This window comes from Geotrypetes seraphini, chromosome 1, assembly GCF_902459505.1.
Source record: "Geotrypetes seraphini chromosome 1, aGeoSer1.1, whole genome shotgun sequence".
NCBI lineage: Eukaryota > Metazoa > Chordata > Amphibia > Gymnophiona > Dermophiidae > Geotrypetes > Geotrypetes seraphini.
The window spans coordinates 22,245,776-22,260,267 of record NC_047084.1 but is presented as its reverse complement, the minus strand read 5'-3'; the positions used below and the strand labels follow the sequence as shown (position 1 = coordinate 22,260,267).

Here is a 14,492-nt window from a genome sequence, read left to right as displayed (position 1 = left end):
CCAGATCTTAATGTCTTTATAAGAATACCTTTGGCTACCTGGATTAAGTTGTTTCCTGATGGGAAGTATATTCTTTCTGCTATTTCTTTTCTTCCTGACATTCCCCCTAATAGGACTTTTCTTAACTGGACTAAACTCTCTTTACTTATGCTTAACCAAGTATGGGTGGGGGGAACTATGCTTTCTTTTGCTGATCTTGTTAATGAACATGGTATTGTTTCTCAAGATCTGTTTCTGTATAATCAACTGCGAGATTTTATAATAAGTAAGGGTCGGGAGGAATTGGAGCTTTCAGAAGAACAGATGGAAGCGGCCATTCGTATAGGGGCAGGTAGGGGAGGTATTAGTAAGCTTCATCAAGAATTATTGGTGCAATCTAATCCTTTCCAGTGGCATACCTCCCATTGGGAAAAGCAGATGGGCTCTAAAGTTCTAGTGACCCCCCTATGGCCTTCTATTTTTATACATTTGTTTAAAGTTTCCATATCAGCTTCCTTAATGGAAAATGGATATAAGATTAAGATTTTTTTATCAGTGATATCTTACCCCAGCTCACCTTTCTAAGATGTTCTGAGCTTTGTTGGAGGAATTGTGGCTTGTGGGAGACATTTTTTTCATATTTGGTGATATGCAACTGTTCTGGTCCTCTGTGTTTACTTCTTTGAACTCTGTTCTGCAACTATCCTACCCTTTGCAAATGGACTACTGTTTGCTACACATGCGACCTCCTGGAGTTTCTAAACCAGCACATACTTTTGCCAAGCATATGTTTGTGGCAGCTAAGCTTTTACTGGCTAGATGGCGGAAAAAAACCTACAGTGCTACCGGTTGAGCAAGTTTTTAAAAAATTGCATTATATATGTCTGTTGTCAAAACAGACAGTGCTCAAATTAGAGCATCTTATTCCTTTTCATAAGACTTGGGATTTGTACTTGGCTTTGCGTGCTGGTTCTTTATGATTCTATTGCTTGATTCTATTTTGACTTGTCTGGAACAGTTTATGGTATGGCATAGTATGGGGTATAGTATTAGTTAGGCCTATTTTTAACAGTAACTGCAAGCAACCAGAAAGCACATTTATCTGGCATCTATCAGTTCCCATGGATGCTAATTAACTGAGAGTCTACTGAAATTATTTTTTTATAGCTGTACTATCTCGCTAAATAATACAGATTTCTCTGGTATAATCCGCACTGAATCCTCTGGAGATAATGTGAACATAAGACAACTTTAGCCTAATATAATAGCGTAGCAAATCTGAAGGCTTCAATATGAGCAAAGGATGTCTCACTAGCAAGAAGTCTTATCAACTAATGAATCCAATTTATTTTCTATAAAATGGAACAAAAAAAAATAAAAAATCACTCAAAATAAAACACTGCTTTTGTTCTCTCAATGATTACTTTAAGTCCATCGCTGTGTCTTCATTTTTCTTTTCTTTTTCCACAGTAATATTCAGTGCATCAACTTCTCCAGCATTCTGTGAATCCAAATAAATACTAAGTGGCTTTTTAAAATTATATTTTGTTAAAAGAAATAAAAAGATAAAGAAATTGTCTTTAACTATAATATAAAAGATCTGGTGCACTTAACTTATATAACTGCTGAAAAATGGATTAACAGTTTCCTGCCTTTTCCAACAATAAAACAGGTAAATAAAAAATGTAGTCTGGGATAACAACTGGCTGTATGCTGAAAAATTATTTGTTAGCTTTAAGGATTTAATAAAGACTAAAAACAAAAAGGAATCAGAAAATGGCCAACATACCTTGTCAGCTATTTCAGTAGGCTCTGGGTGGCTAGGCAATTCTTTTTTCCTAGAAGCCTGTGCCAAGTTAGGCTTGGGTTTCTGTACCCACCCTCGAACCGCTTTTACTGGCGCACAAGTAACTTTTTTTTCATTTTCCCTGTGTAGGAAAAGAAATAAAATAGCACTGCTTTCCAACTGTCTCTTTATCCAGAATCCACCTTTAAAAGTCATGTTAACCTCCTCCCCCATCCCCACTTGACTCTGTACCTATATATGATTACTATTTTAAATACTTATTAAAAAATTCTTAATAACATCTACCTCAAATCTCATCTAACTTTTAAACCAGACATCGGCCATTATACAATAATTTATTTAGAATGTTTATATCCTGACAATCTCAAGTCTTCAGCAGGTTACAAACAATATATGTGATAAGCATATAATTACAACAAATTAATGCACACCTCAAAATACAACAAAAAGAAAATCAAGAAATTAAGACATCAGCAAAACACCAAATAATCCCCCTCAAAAAATTATAGAAAGCCTTTAAAATATAAAGTATGAAATGCCTGAACAAATAAAGATACCTTTACACACTTCTGAAAAAGCAAATACTTACCTGTAGCAGGTGTTCTCAGAGGACAGCAAGCATATATTCAGGTGGGTGACATCATTCATGGAACCCGGTATGGAAACTACCAAATGCACTGTAACTTTAACTCTTTAGGCAGTGCCCATACTGCGCGCATGGCAGGGTCTTCCCACAAGACATCAGCTTACAGGAACATCAGTTCAATAATAAAGCTAACTAGGGGAAGCGGGTGGGTTGTGAGAATATATACCTGCTATCCTTGGAGAATACCTGCTACAGTTAAGTATCTTTACATTCTCCAAGGACAAGCAGGCTTAATATTCTCAGATGTTGGACTCCCAAGCTGCCAGGATCATGACTCTGCAGAAGGATAATGAATATATAAACATGAGCCTGGTGAAACCCAAGAGGGTTGGAGGAAAAGTTGACACTTGAGTAGAGAAAAGATTTTGTAGAACTGCTTGTCCAAACCAACTATCTCTTCCAGAGTTACTGTATTTTTCACTCCATAAGACGCACTTTTTCCCCAAAAAGACTGGGTGGAAATAAGGGTGCATGTTATGGAGCGAATACCCAACCTTCTCTCCCCCCCCCTCGTTACCTTATTTAGTTTCTCTGTCAGTCTGGCGGCCCTGCCTTTCCCTCCAGCTCACCACCGAACTGCTGCCGACTGCGACTATTCTTTTCTGTTTCTTAGCTTCTGTTCTGTGTCATGGTGCATTGTTCTTAAATGATTTTCATTTACATACATATTTGTTTTCCTCTTTTTATCTTTCAGTCTTTGTTCTGTTCAATTGTGCATTGCTTAATCATTTTCCTGCCTTTCTTATGCTTGGTTGTGTTATATTGGTTTTATGTATTGGTTGTGATATATTGGTTCACCTGCATATTTGTTTTTTATTTAGTGTATCAGCTGCTTCCTTCCCCCTGTTTTTTCTCTACCTTCTTTTCATTTATGATAGCGTTCCAGGCCTCACTTATTTTTATTTACTGTTCACACTTTACCCCCTCTCTTTACACCCAATACACAGCATGTGGTTCCCCCTTCACTAGTAGTATCATCACGCTTTTACTTTCACTTCCTTTCTAAAGCGGACTCTCTCTTGCGCGGTCTTTTTATCTCCTGGAGAGCCTTTTTCTGAGCGTTCCACATTAGTTTCTAAGGTAAGTCTTTTTAATCTTGTTTCAGCATGTCCTTTTTTTATATTCTGTTGTACACTGCTGTTTATTTTTGGCTTTTTTTTTTACTCCTCCAGCGCGAGCTACAGCAGTTCTGTGTCAAGTATTGCCCATCACCTTTTGCTTGTTTCTTCTGAATTACACGCTCCTCACCCTTTACGTTAATTTTCCCCTTTCGTGTTTTGAGGTTTTTTTGTCGCATTTTCCGGTTTGTGTATTGCTGGGTCTCGTCTAGTTCTTTATTAGCTTTGGGCACCACGCTGCAGTATTTTGCTTTATTGCTCTGGGTCTTTGATCCTGTATGTGTTTGTCTTCTGTGTTCATGCTCTGTGTTTCCCTGGAATTCTGATGGGTTCAGCATGCCTGGGACAGCCCAATTTTTCACTTCTGGTCGGCTGGGCCTCTACTCTGTGTTTTAATTTATCTGCTATCTTGTGCTCTACTTTTATATATCTTATTTTACATTTTAGTCCACATATGGTTGCTTAGTAGTTATGTTTTGTTCCATTATTCCTGTGCCCTGTCCCTGCCTGCCCTGTGCCCTGTCCCGGCCTACTACTAGACCACCAGAGGGGGGACAAGGGACAGAGCCTGGCAGGGAGAATTTGGTTGAGAATGTTTTTTTTCTTGTTTTCCTCCTCTAATCTAGGGTGCATCTTATGAAGCGAAAAATATGGTATGGTCCAAATAGTAGTGAGAAGTAAAGGTATGGATTAAGAACCAAGTAGATACTTTGCAGATGTCCTCAATAGATGCAGAGTGGGAAAAAAGACACTTAAGTAGTCATAATGCAGACATTATGGGCTGTCAAACAGCCAGAAGCATCAGCCCAGCCTGAGTGTACAAGGAGGAGATAGAGGCCACTAGCCAAAAGAAGATGGTTCTCTTGATACCAGGAATTCCAAGCCTGTGAAAATCAAAAGCCATGAAAGCTGAGAGGATCCTCTATGACAGTCGTCTTCATTGCAAGGCCCAAGAACCAATGGCGACACTCCACATTTTAAATCTACTTCAATTGATCCAGAATACAGCAGCAAAATTGATATTTGGAAAGAAAAAGGTCTGACCATGTGTCTCCTTCATTGCATCAACTTCATTGGCTTCCTGTCGATCTGAGAATACAGTATAAATTACATTACATTACATTAGAGATTTCTATTCCGCCTGTGCCTTTCGGTTCTAAGCGGATTACAAAATTGGAAGAGAACTGGACATTTCCAGGAAGTTTACATATCAGTAATATAACAAGTTTACATATCAGGACTATAACATGTTTACATATCAGGTTTAAATCATAGGTAAGGATAGCAATACATTCAAGTTAGGGAGATTATTACATAGCGTTGAGGAAGAAATATTTGGTTACAGATGGAGGTTGCTTACATGGCGTTGAGGGATGTTGTAGGGATGATGAATATGAAGGAGTAAGTGTGTGTGTGTAGGCAGGAGGTTAGAGTGATGGTAGGTGTTTTTTAAATAGAAGTGTTTTGATTTCTTTTCGGAAAACTTTGATGTCTGATGTCTTGGTCAGCAGTTTGGAGACTGTTGGGTCAATTTTCGCTGCCTGTTTCGCCAGAAGGTTATCGTAGAGTTTCTTGCATCTGGTACCATTAAGAGAAGGGTATGTGAATAGGCTTTGAGTTTTCCTTGTTCTGTGTGTGAGGTTGCAGTATAGGCGGTTGTTTAGGTAACTTGGTGCAGCTCCGTGGGATACTTTGAATAGAAGACAGTAGAATTTGAATTGTGATCTTGCTTTTATCGGTAGCCAGTGAGAGTCTAAATAAGCATTAGTGATGTGGTCGAATTTGCTAAGCGAGTAGATGAGTCTGAGGGCTGTGTTCTGAACGGTCTGTAGTTTGGGCATGATAGGTAGAGGCTGTTGCAGTAGTCTAAAATACTAAGTACCAGGGATTGGACAATGATTCTGTATTGATCTCTGTCGAAGAATTTTCTTATTTTTCTTAGGTTTCGCATGGTGTAGAAAGCTTTTTGGATGATTTTGTGAATTTGTGTCTACATTGTGCAGCGTCTGTCTAGTTGTATTCCCAGAATTTTGAGAGTGCTCTGTATAGGGTACTTGATTGCATTTACTTCCAGTTCTGTAAAGGATGGTAATTTTTCCTTCTCTAGTAATAGGAATTTTGTTTTATCCGCATTTAGCTTCAGCTTATGGTTGGTCATCCAGTTTTCTACTGTTACCAGTGTTGTTTTCAGGCGTTCTGTGGAGCTGGGGTCTTGGATGTCGAAGGGAAGGAGGATGGTTATGTCGTCCGCATAACTGAATGAGGTTATATTTAGGATATCTAGGGTTGTGCCTAAGGAAGCTATAAGAACATAAGCAGTGCCTCTGCCGGGTCAGACCAGAGGTCCATCCCGCCCAGCAGTCCGCCCCCGCGGCGGCCCAACAGGTCATGACCTGCCTTAATCACCAGAAGGGGCCCCCTTGCCCCCTAGGTTTCTCATCGAAGTCCTATCTTCCCATCAATGTCCTAACCCTCCGGCCTTGCACCTGCACGACCTGGTGAGCTGTCTATACTTATGCAACACCCCAGCACCTCCCTCAGTACCCCACGATCCCCTTTTCCCTCAGGAATCTGTCCAATCCCTGTTTGAATCCCTGTACTGTACTCTGCCGGATCACTTCCTTCGGGAGCGCATTCCATTTGTCCACGACCCTTTGGGTGAAGAAAAACTTCCTTGCATTTGATTTGAACCTATCTCCCTTCAGTTTCTCTCAGTGCCCCCTCGTACCTGTTGTCCCTTTTAGTCTGAAGAACCTGTCCCTGTCCACCCTCTCTATGCCCCTAAGTATTTTGAAGGTCTCTATCATATCCCCCCTGAGCCTCCTCTTTTCCAGAGAGAAGAGCCCCAGTTTATCCAGCCTCTCAGCATATGGGCAGTTTTCCAGCCCTCTTACCAGTTTCGTTGCCCTCCTTTGGACTCTCTCAAGAACTGCCATGTCCTTCTTGAGGTGCGGCGACCAATATTGAACGCAGTATTCCAGATGTGGGCACACCATCGCTCGATACAGCGACATGATGACTTCCCGCGTCCTGGTTGATATGCCCCTCTTGATGATGCCCAGCATCCTGTTGGCTTTCTTCGAGGCTGCTGCACACTGTGCGGATGGTTTCATGGATGGATCCACTAGCACACCCAAGTCTCTCTCAAGTCCGGTGTCTTCCAGCAATCTCCCCCCCATTTTATACTCGAACAACGGGTTCTTTTTCCCTATGTGCATGACCTTGCATTTATCTACGTTAAAGCGCATTTGCCATTTGTTTGCCCAGTCCTCCAGCTTATCGAGGTCCCTTTGCAGTTCCTCACACTCCTCCCTGGTCCTAACTCTGGCGCAGAGCTTGGTATCGTCTGCAAATTTTATAACCTCACACTTTGCCTCCGTTTCCAGGTCATTGATAAATATGTTGAAGAGTAGCGGCCCCAGCACCGATCCCTGCGGCACACCGCTCGTGACTCCCCGCCAGTCAGAATATTGGCCCTTTACTCCGACCCTCTGTAGTCTACCTGACAGCCAGTGCTTGATCCATCTGTGTACATCCCTGCCCACCCCGTGGTTCCACAGCTTCCTAAGCAGCCTTTCATGTGGCACCTTGTCAAAGGCCTTTTGAAAATCGAGGTAAATGATGTCTATGGGTTCCCCTTTGTCCACCTGACTGCTTATTCCCTCAAAGAAGTACAGAAGGTTTGTCAGGCACGACCTTCCCTTACAGAATCCGTGCTGGCTTGTCCGCAGTAGGCCATTTTTCTCGATGTGCTCGCAAATGCTGTCCGTGATCATTGCTTCCACCATCTTCCCTATAACTTAAGTCAGGCTCACCGGCCTGTAGTTCCCGGGGTCACCTCTCGATCCCTTCTTAAAGATAGGTGTGACATTCGCCAGTTTCCAGTCCTCTGGTACCTCTCCAGTTTTCAAGGATAGGTTGCAAACATGCTGGATTGCGCCCGCTATTTCCTGACTTAGTTCCTTTAGAACCCTTGGGTGGATCCCGTCCGGTCCCGGTGATTTGCCGCTTTTCAGTCTGTCAATCTGCTTGAGGACATCCTCCCGACTTACCTCTATATGCCCCAATCTTTTGGCCTGCTCCCCACTCATGAGCTCCTCTGAGTCCGGTATATTGGTATCGTGAAGACCGACGAGAAGAACGTGTTCAACCTCTCAGCTACCTCTTTATTCTCATTAATCACTCCCTTCCTATCCCCATCGTCCAATGGCCCCACCTCCTCTCTCACTGGTTGCTTCCCCTTTACGTAACTGAAGAATGCCTTGAAGTTTTTCGCCTCCCTGGCCAGCCCCTCCTCGTATTTCCCTTTTGCTTTTCTAATCTCTCGGTGGCATTCCTTTTGGCATTTCCTGTGCTCCTGGTGATTTTCCTCCGTTGGATCCCTTTTCCATTTCCGGAAGGACACTTTCTTGTCACTGATTACCTTCTTTACTTCATGTGTCATCCAAACCGGGTCTTTTGACCGCTTGTTCTTGCGGCCTTTCCTGAAACTGGGGATGTACAGTTTTTGCGCTTCCTGCAGTGTGTCCCTGAGAAGGGTCCAGGCGCTCCCTACAGTCTCCATCCTAAAGCCGTTCCTGAGCTTCCTCCCCACCATTTTCCTCATAGCAACATAGTTCCCTTTCCTGAAGTTGAGCGCAGTCGTTGCGGTCCTCCCCACTATGGGTGACCCCCTTTCTAATGTGAATCTGATCACGTTGTGATCACTGTTGCCTAGTGTTCCTCCCACTTCTACCCCTCTTGCAGGCCCCCCTAATCCGTTAAGGATGAGGTCAAGAGTAGCATCCCCTCGCGTCGGTTCCTTGACTAGTTGCTCCATGAAGCAGTCCCTCACAGCTTCTACGAATCCTGCTTCCCTCGTGGAGTTGGAGTGTCCCATCCAGTCCATTACTCCAGTCTATCCCCGGGTAGTTGAAGTCCCCCATCACTGCTACACTTCCAGTCCTGCATTCCTGTCTCAGTTCTGCTTCCAAGTCTTGTCCTATTGTTTCTGACGCACCAGGCGGGCGATAATACAGCCCCAGCTTTATGTCTGCACTCTTCTTTCCCGGCAATTTGACCCATAGCGATTCTAGCTCCTCTGCCTTTGTTGCCGTATCGATCCCAATCGAGTAGATATAGTCCTTTATATACAGCGCTATGCCTCCCCCCTTCTTGTGGGTCCTGTCCCTCCTGTAGAGCTTGTACCCTGGCAGCGCCACATCCCATTGATTTTCCTCTGTCCACCAGGTTTCTGTAATTCCTATTATATCCAGGTCCTCCCCCTTGGCCATGACTTCCAGTTCACCCATCTTAGCCATGAGGCTTCTTGCATTTGCGTATAAGCACTGTAGGTCCCGGTGTTTGTCCTCCACCTTTGCCTTTACCTGGGCCGCCTTCCCTTGGGTCTCGGGCCGTTTTCCCGCTCCCGGTGCCTCTGCTGTGTCCTCCGCCTTTACCCTCGCAACTCTCTTCATCCCCATGTCCCCTCCACCCCACCTCCCCGCTTTTCCTCGGGGAGTACCAGCCCCCTCCTGTGCTATCGTCCCCTGGGCCTTGTTTTGTTCCCCCTATGAAGAGGTTGAATAGTATGGGCGATAGTGGAGATCCTTGTGGTACTCCGCAGGGGTTGGACCATGAGTCTGATATAAGCTCTTTTGACTTAACTCTGTATGTTCTTGTTTTAAGGAAACCTTGAAACCAGTTATGAACTCTACCTGAAATTCCTATGGCGTCTAGTATCTGGAGTAGTATGGGGTGGTCTACTAGATCGAAGACTGCTGAAAGATTGAGTTGGATGATTAGCAGTTTGTTTCCTTTGCTGAGCTGTTGTTGGGCTATATCAAGTAAGGATACCAGTAGTGTTTCTGTGCTATGATTAGTTCTGAATCCTGATTGCGATGGGTGAAGAATGTGGTGGTTTTCAAGATAGTTGGAGAGATATTGTGCTACAAGACCTTCTATTAGTTTAACGTATAGTGGGAAAGAAGCGATTGGTCTATAATTTGTTGGATTGTCTATTGGTCCTTTGAGGTCTTTCGGTATTGGAGTAATTATAATTTCGCCAAGTTCTGTTGGGAACTGACCTTCATTGAGAGTAGTTTGCAACCATAATGTGAGATTAGCTTTGAATTTTGTGGATGCTGTAGCTAGTAGGTAAGATGGACAATTGTTCAAATCGCATGAGGATTTGCTGTATTTTTTGTAAAGTCGATCTAGGTCTGACCATTGTATTGTTGGGAAGTTGGTCCAGATCATATCTGCTGAGATGGCATCGTCTATTGTGGAATTTATTAGTATCTCTTCTATGTTGTTTTGTGAGTTATTGAATGTGGATCTGATTGTGATGATTTTGCGTTTGAAGTGGTCCGTTAATTGGTGAGCTGTTGGAGACTGGTTTGCTTGGGTGGCTAGGAAAGGGTTGGTATCAGTGAGATTTCGTACTAGGTTGAAAAGTTTTTTTGTGTCTGGTTTCTTGGTGCCAATGAGTTTGGAATAGTATTCTTTCCGTTTTTCCTTCAGTTTGATTTTATATTGTTTGATTTGGATTCTCCATTCTGTTTTGGTGTTGTCTTGTTTCTAAGGAAACACCTGAGACCATGGCTTCTGAGTGCTGCGGCCACCACCACCAGGCATTTGGTGAAGACTCTGGGTGACGAGGACAGGCCGAAGGGTAGCACTCGGTATTGGAGGTGAAGGTGTCCCACCCTGAATCTGAGATATTGATGGGAGGCTGGATGAATTGGAATGTGAGTGTAGGCCTCCTTGAGATCCAGTGAGCATAACCAGTCGCTCTGCTCGAGGAGGGGGTACAGTGATGCCAGGGTCAGCATGCGAAACTTTTCTTTGACCAGATATTTGTTGAGTACCCTGAGGTCCAAAATGGGTCGCAGGTCGCCCGTCTTCTTTGGAACAAGGAAGTATCGGGAGTAAAATCCCTTGTTCTGTTGGCCCTGGGGGATCGGTTCGACAGCCCCCAGCTGTAACAGGGCCTGAGCTTCCTGAAGAAGGGCGGTCTGGGTCAAGTTGGAAGGATACTCTCTTGGAGGGTGCTCCGGAGGAGCTTGGTGGAACTGAAGGGAGTATCCTTCTTTTATGATGGAGAGAACCCAGAGGTCTGTGGTGATAGTCGTCCATCGGTGGTAGAAATGAAGGAGGCGACCTCCGATGGGTGGATTTACTGAGAAAGGAAGGAAGATGGAGGAAATGTCCTCTTTGAGAAAGTCAAAAGGGCTGGGGAGTCTTAGGTGCAGCCGGTGGCTGAGGCTTTTGCTGGTGTTTCTGCGGGTGCTGTCTCTTCACAGGCTGTCTGCTGGGGGAGCCTGTTTTGGAGGGTAGTGCCGCTGGTATACCAGCGGCGGGCGAGGCTGGCGAGGAGAAGCAGGCCTGGGCTTTGGACGTAGGATGAACTGGAAGGATTGTTCATGGTCCGAAAGCTTCTTGGTCACCACCTCGATGGATTCGTCAGAGGTTGGTGCCAACGCATGGAACGTTTGCGAGCCTGTCCTGGAGATTGGGATCCATGTCGATGGTCCTCAGCCATGTCAGCCGGCGCAGGGTCACTGAGCACACTGTTGCCCTAGCCGCAAGCTCAAAGGCGTCGTACAAGGACTGCATCAACTGTACCCGGAGCTGGGATAGCAGGGCCAGTGCTTCTTGGTACTCGAAATGTGCCCTCGTGTCCACGTAGGGCATAAACTTCTGGAATACCGATAGAAGGAACTCCAAGTATGTTGTGAAGTGGAAGTTGTAGTTCAGAACTCTCAGGCCATCATGGAGTTCTTGTACACTCTCCTGCCGAGTCGGTCCATGGTTTTCCCTTCTCTGCCAGGCGGGATGGCGGCGTAGACCTGGGAGGGATGGGATCGCTTCAATGACAACTCCACCAACAGGGACTGGTGAGAGAGTTGAGAGCTGTCGAACCCTTTGCGATGGACCGTGCGCAGTACCTGGTGTCCAGTTTACTCGGGACAGCAGGGATGGAATAAGGTGTCTCGAGGCATTGAGCGAAGGTCTGGTCCAGAAGCTTGTGCAACGGAAGCTTAAGGGACTACAGGAAACTACAGGCCGGTGAGTTTGACCTCGGTCCCGGGAAAGATGATGGAAGCACTGATTAAAGACTGCATCTGGGAGCACATCGAAAACACTGGGCAGCTAAAGCCGAGCCAGCATGGCTTCTGCAAGGGCAGGTCATGCCTCACTAACTTATTATACTTCTTTGAGGGGGTAAACAGCCAGGTGGATAAAGGGGAATCTATAGACATCATTTACCTTGACTTCCAAAAAGCCTTCGACAAAGTACCACATGAAAGACTACTAAGGAAGCTATGGAACCATGGGGTGCAAGGGGAGGTCCACCGATGGATCAAAAACTGGCTGGCGAACAGGAAACAGAGGGTTGGAATAAAGGGCCATTACTCAGACTGGCAATGGGTCACGAGCGGAGTTCCGCAGGGGTCGGTGCTGGGACCGCTCCTGTTCAATATATTCATTAACGACCTGGAAACAGGAAGAAAATGTGAGGTTATTAAATTTGCGGATGACACCAAATTATACAGCAGGGTTGAAAGCAAGGAGGACTGCAAAAATCTCCAAAAAGATCTGACAGCGCTGGAAGAGTGGGCCAAAAAGTGGCAAATGAGCTTCAACATAGGGAAATGCAAGGTCATGCATGTAGGGAAAAAGAACCCAATGTTCACTTACAAAATGGAGGGATCACCGCTAGGGGTGAGTAACCTTGAAAGAGACCTGGGAGTGATGGTAGACACATCATTGAAGGCGTCGGCGCAGTGCGCCACAGCCTCAAGGAAGGCAAACAGAATGTTGGGCATCATTAAGAAGGGTATCACGACCAGGACGAAGGAAGTCATCCTGCCACTGTATCGTGCAATGGTGCGCCCGCACCTGGAGTACTGTGTCCAGTACTGGTTGCCATACCTCAAGAAGGACATGGCGGTACTTGAGAGAGTCCAGAGAAGAGCAACTAAGCTAATAAAGGGTATGGAAGACCTCTCATATAGTGACAGACTGAAGAAGCTGGGGCTTTTCTCCCTGGAAAAGCGGAGACTTAGAGACATGATAGAAACCTTCAAGATCATGAAGGGCATAGAAAGAGTAGACAGGGACAGATTTTTCAAATTACGGGAAACCACAAGTACAAGGGGTCACTCAGAGAAATTGAAAGGTGAAAGGTTTAGAACAAACGCCAGGAAGTTCTTCTTCACTCAGAGGGTGATAGATACATGGAACGCGCTACCGGAGGATGTGATAGGCAGGAGCACGCTACAGGGCTTCAAAGAGGGTCTGGACAGATACCTGGAGGACAAAGGGATTGAGGGGTACAGATAGAAGTAGAGGTAGGTATTAGGGATAGGATTAGAGGCAGTTACAAAATTAGTCAGGATCACTCTTCAGGCAATTAGGCCTGATGGGCCGCTGCGAGAGCGGACCACTGGGCAGGATGGACCTCTGGTCTGCCCCAGCGGAGGCAACTTCTTATGTTCTTATGTTCTTATGACTCAGCGGGTGTTTGAGGGAGGCGCATAGTCTCCAGGTAATCCTTTGAGAATTTGGAACCCGTGTCCAGTGGGATGTCCGTGTCCTCGGCCATCTGCCGGAGGAACGAGGAGAAGGACAGTTGGTCTGCCGTTGCCTGGCTCCGTGATGGGCTCGATGAGGTCGAGGCTTCCGGATCCGCTGGGGATAGGGATCGAGATGGTGAGATAGATCCCATAGTGTCCTCGAGTTCTGGCAACGATGGAGGTGAATACTCCAGGTATGCTTGTTTCCGCCGAGGCGTGCCTGGATGAATGTCTCAAGGAATGCCTCGATCAGTGTCGAGAGGTTGGCCTCAATGGACAGGGCGAGGCAGGCTTCATTGAGGCCCCCAGGTAGTGGATAGGGCTGGAAGCAGTCGATCGAAGCAGGGGTTGCTGCCGTAGAGGATCGAACCCCGTCGGGGTGATCGGTTCCAATGGAAGCATTCGCAAAGACTCTGCTCCTTGCATTGAATGAATCGGCTCCAACGGAGGCACTCGCAAAGACTCTACTCCTTGCATCGAATGAATCGGCTCCAACGGAGGCACTCGCAAAGACTCTGCTCCTTGCATTGAGTGCATCGGTTCCGAAGGTGGCATGGGCAAAGACTCTGCTCCTTGCGATGCATGCAATGTTGCCAGACCGGACACTCGCAGGGACTCTGCTACCTGTTGAGAGTGTGTTCTCCACTGAGGCACTGGAGGCGGCTCGACCTCGCGGGAGGCCTCCGCGTGCCCAGGCTGGATTTGGGAGAGAAGCTGAGGCCTCATCGTGGTAAAGCGCTCAATGAAGTGCTTCTGTAGCATAGTTTGGAAAGAGGCCAGCAAGGATGGATCCGCATCCGAAATGGGACCACCTGCGCGGGCCTCGCGTTCCCTTGGAGCAGCATGTGAGTGCTTGGACTTCGAGGCTTTGGGCACTTTCAACACTACTGGGGGAATGGGCTGCTGGGCTACCTGACCTGAGGAGGTTGAGGAAGGCATCGCAGCAGGCGCTGGGGTCTGAGCCGGGACAAACGAGGCGGGCTTGATGAGACTCGGCGCCACAGAGGTGGAAGACTGTGGAGCTGCAGATGATGTCGAAGGTGCAGGTCCCTTTGAGGTCGACAGCTCCGTCGAGGACTCCATGAAGAGCGATTCCCACAGGACGCAACGGCGCTTCAAAGCACGCGCAGTGAGTGTGGAGCAAGGCCGGCATGATTTCGGGATGTGTTCAGGCCCGAGACACCGAACACAGCATCGATGAGGGTCCGTTAGCGAAATCGCGCGCTGGCACTTGTCACACTTTTTAAAACCGGTGATAGGCCGGGACATAGGCCGAAAAAGCTCCGCCGCAAGATCAAAGCTGCGGGGCTGTGGCCACGTGGCCTGCCCGGTCGAACGGTACAAAGAAATTTTTTTTTAAAAACAATAAAACACGATAAAAA

The 14,492-nt window shown here is 46.1% G+C and overlaps 1 protein-coding gene across 3 annotated transcripts in view; it reads right to left on the bottom strand.

Annotated features, from left to right (window-relative positions):
• BDP1 (B double prime 1, subunit of RNA polymerase III transcription initiation factor IIIB) overlaps positions 1–14,492 on the bottom strand; it is a 324,783-nt gene that overhangs the window by 218,719 nt on the left and 91,572 nt on the right. For all 3 annotated transcript variants that reach the window (XR_004537715.1, XM_033928971.1, XM_033928981.1), the window contains exons 14-15: positions 1,769–1,907; positions 1,404–1,480 (exon numbers count right to left, since the gene is read on the bottom strand). Coding sequence is in view for 2 of the 3 variants with exons in the window: in XM_033928971.1 (XP_033784862.1) it covers positions 1,404–1,480; positions 1,769–1,907 (216 nt within the window). In the remaining variant the exon portion in view is untranslated. The remainder of the gene's footprint in view (positions 1–1,403; positions 1,481–1,768; positions 1,908–14,492) is intronic.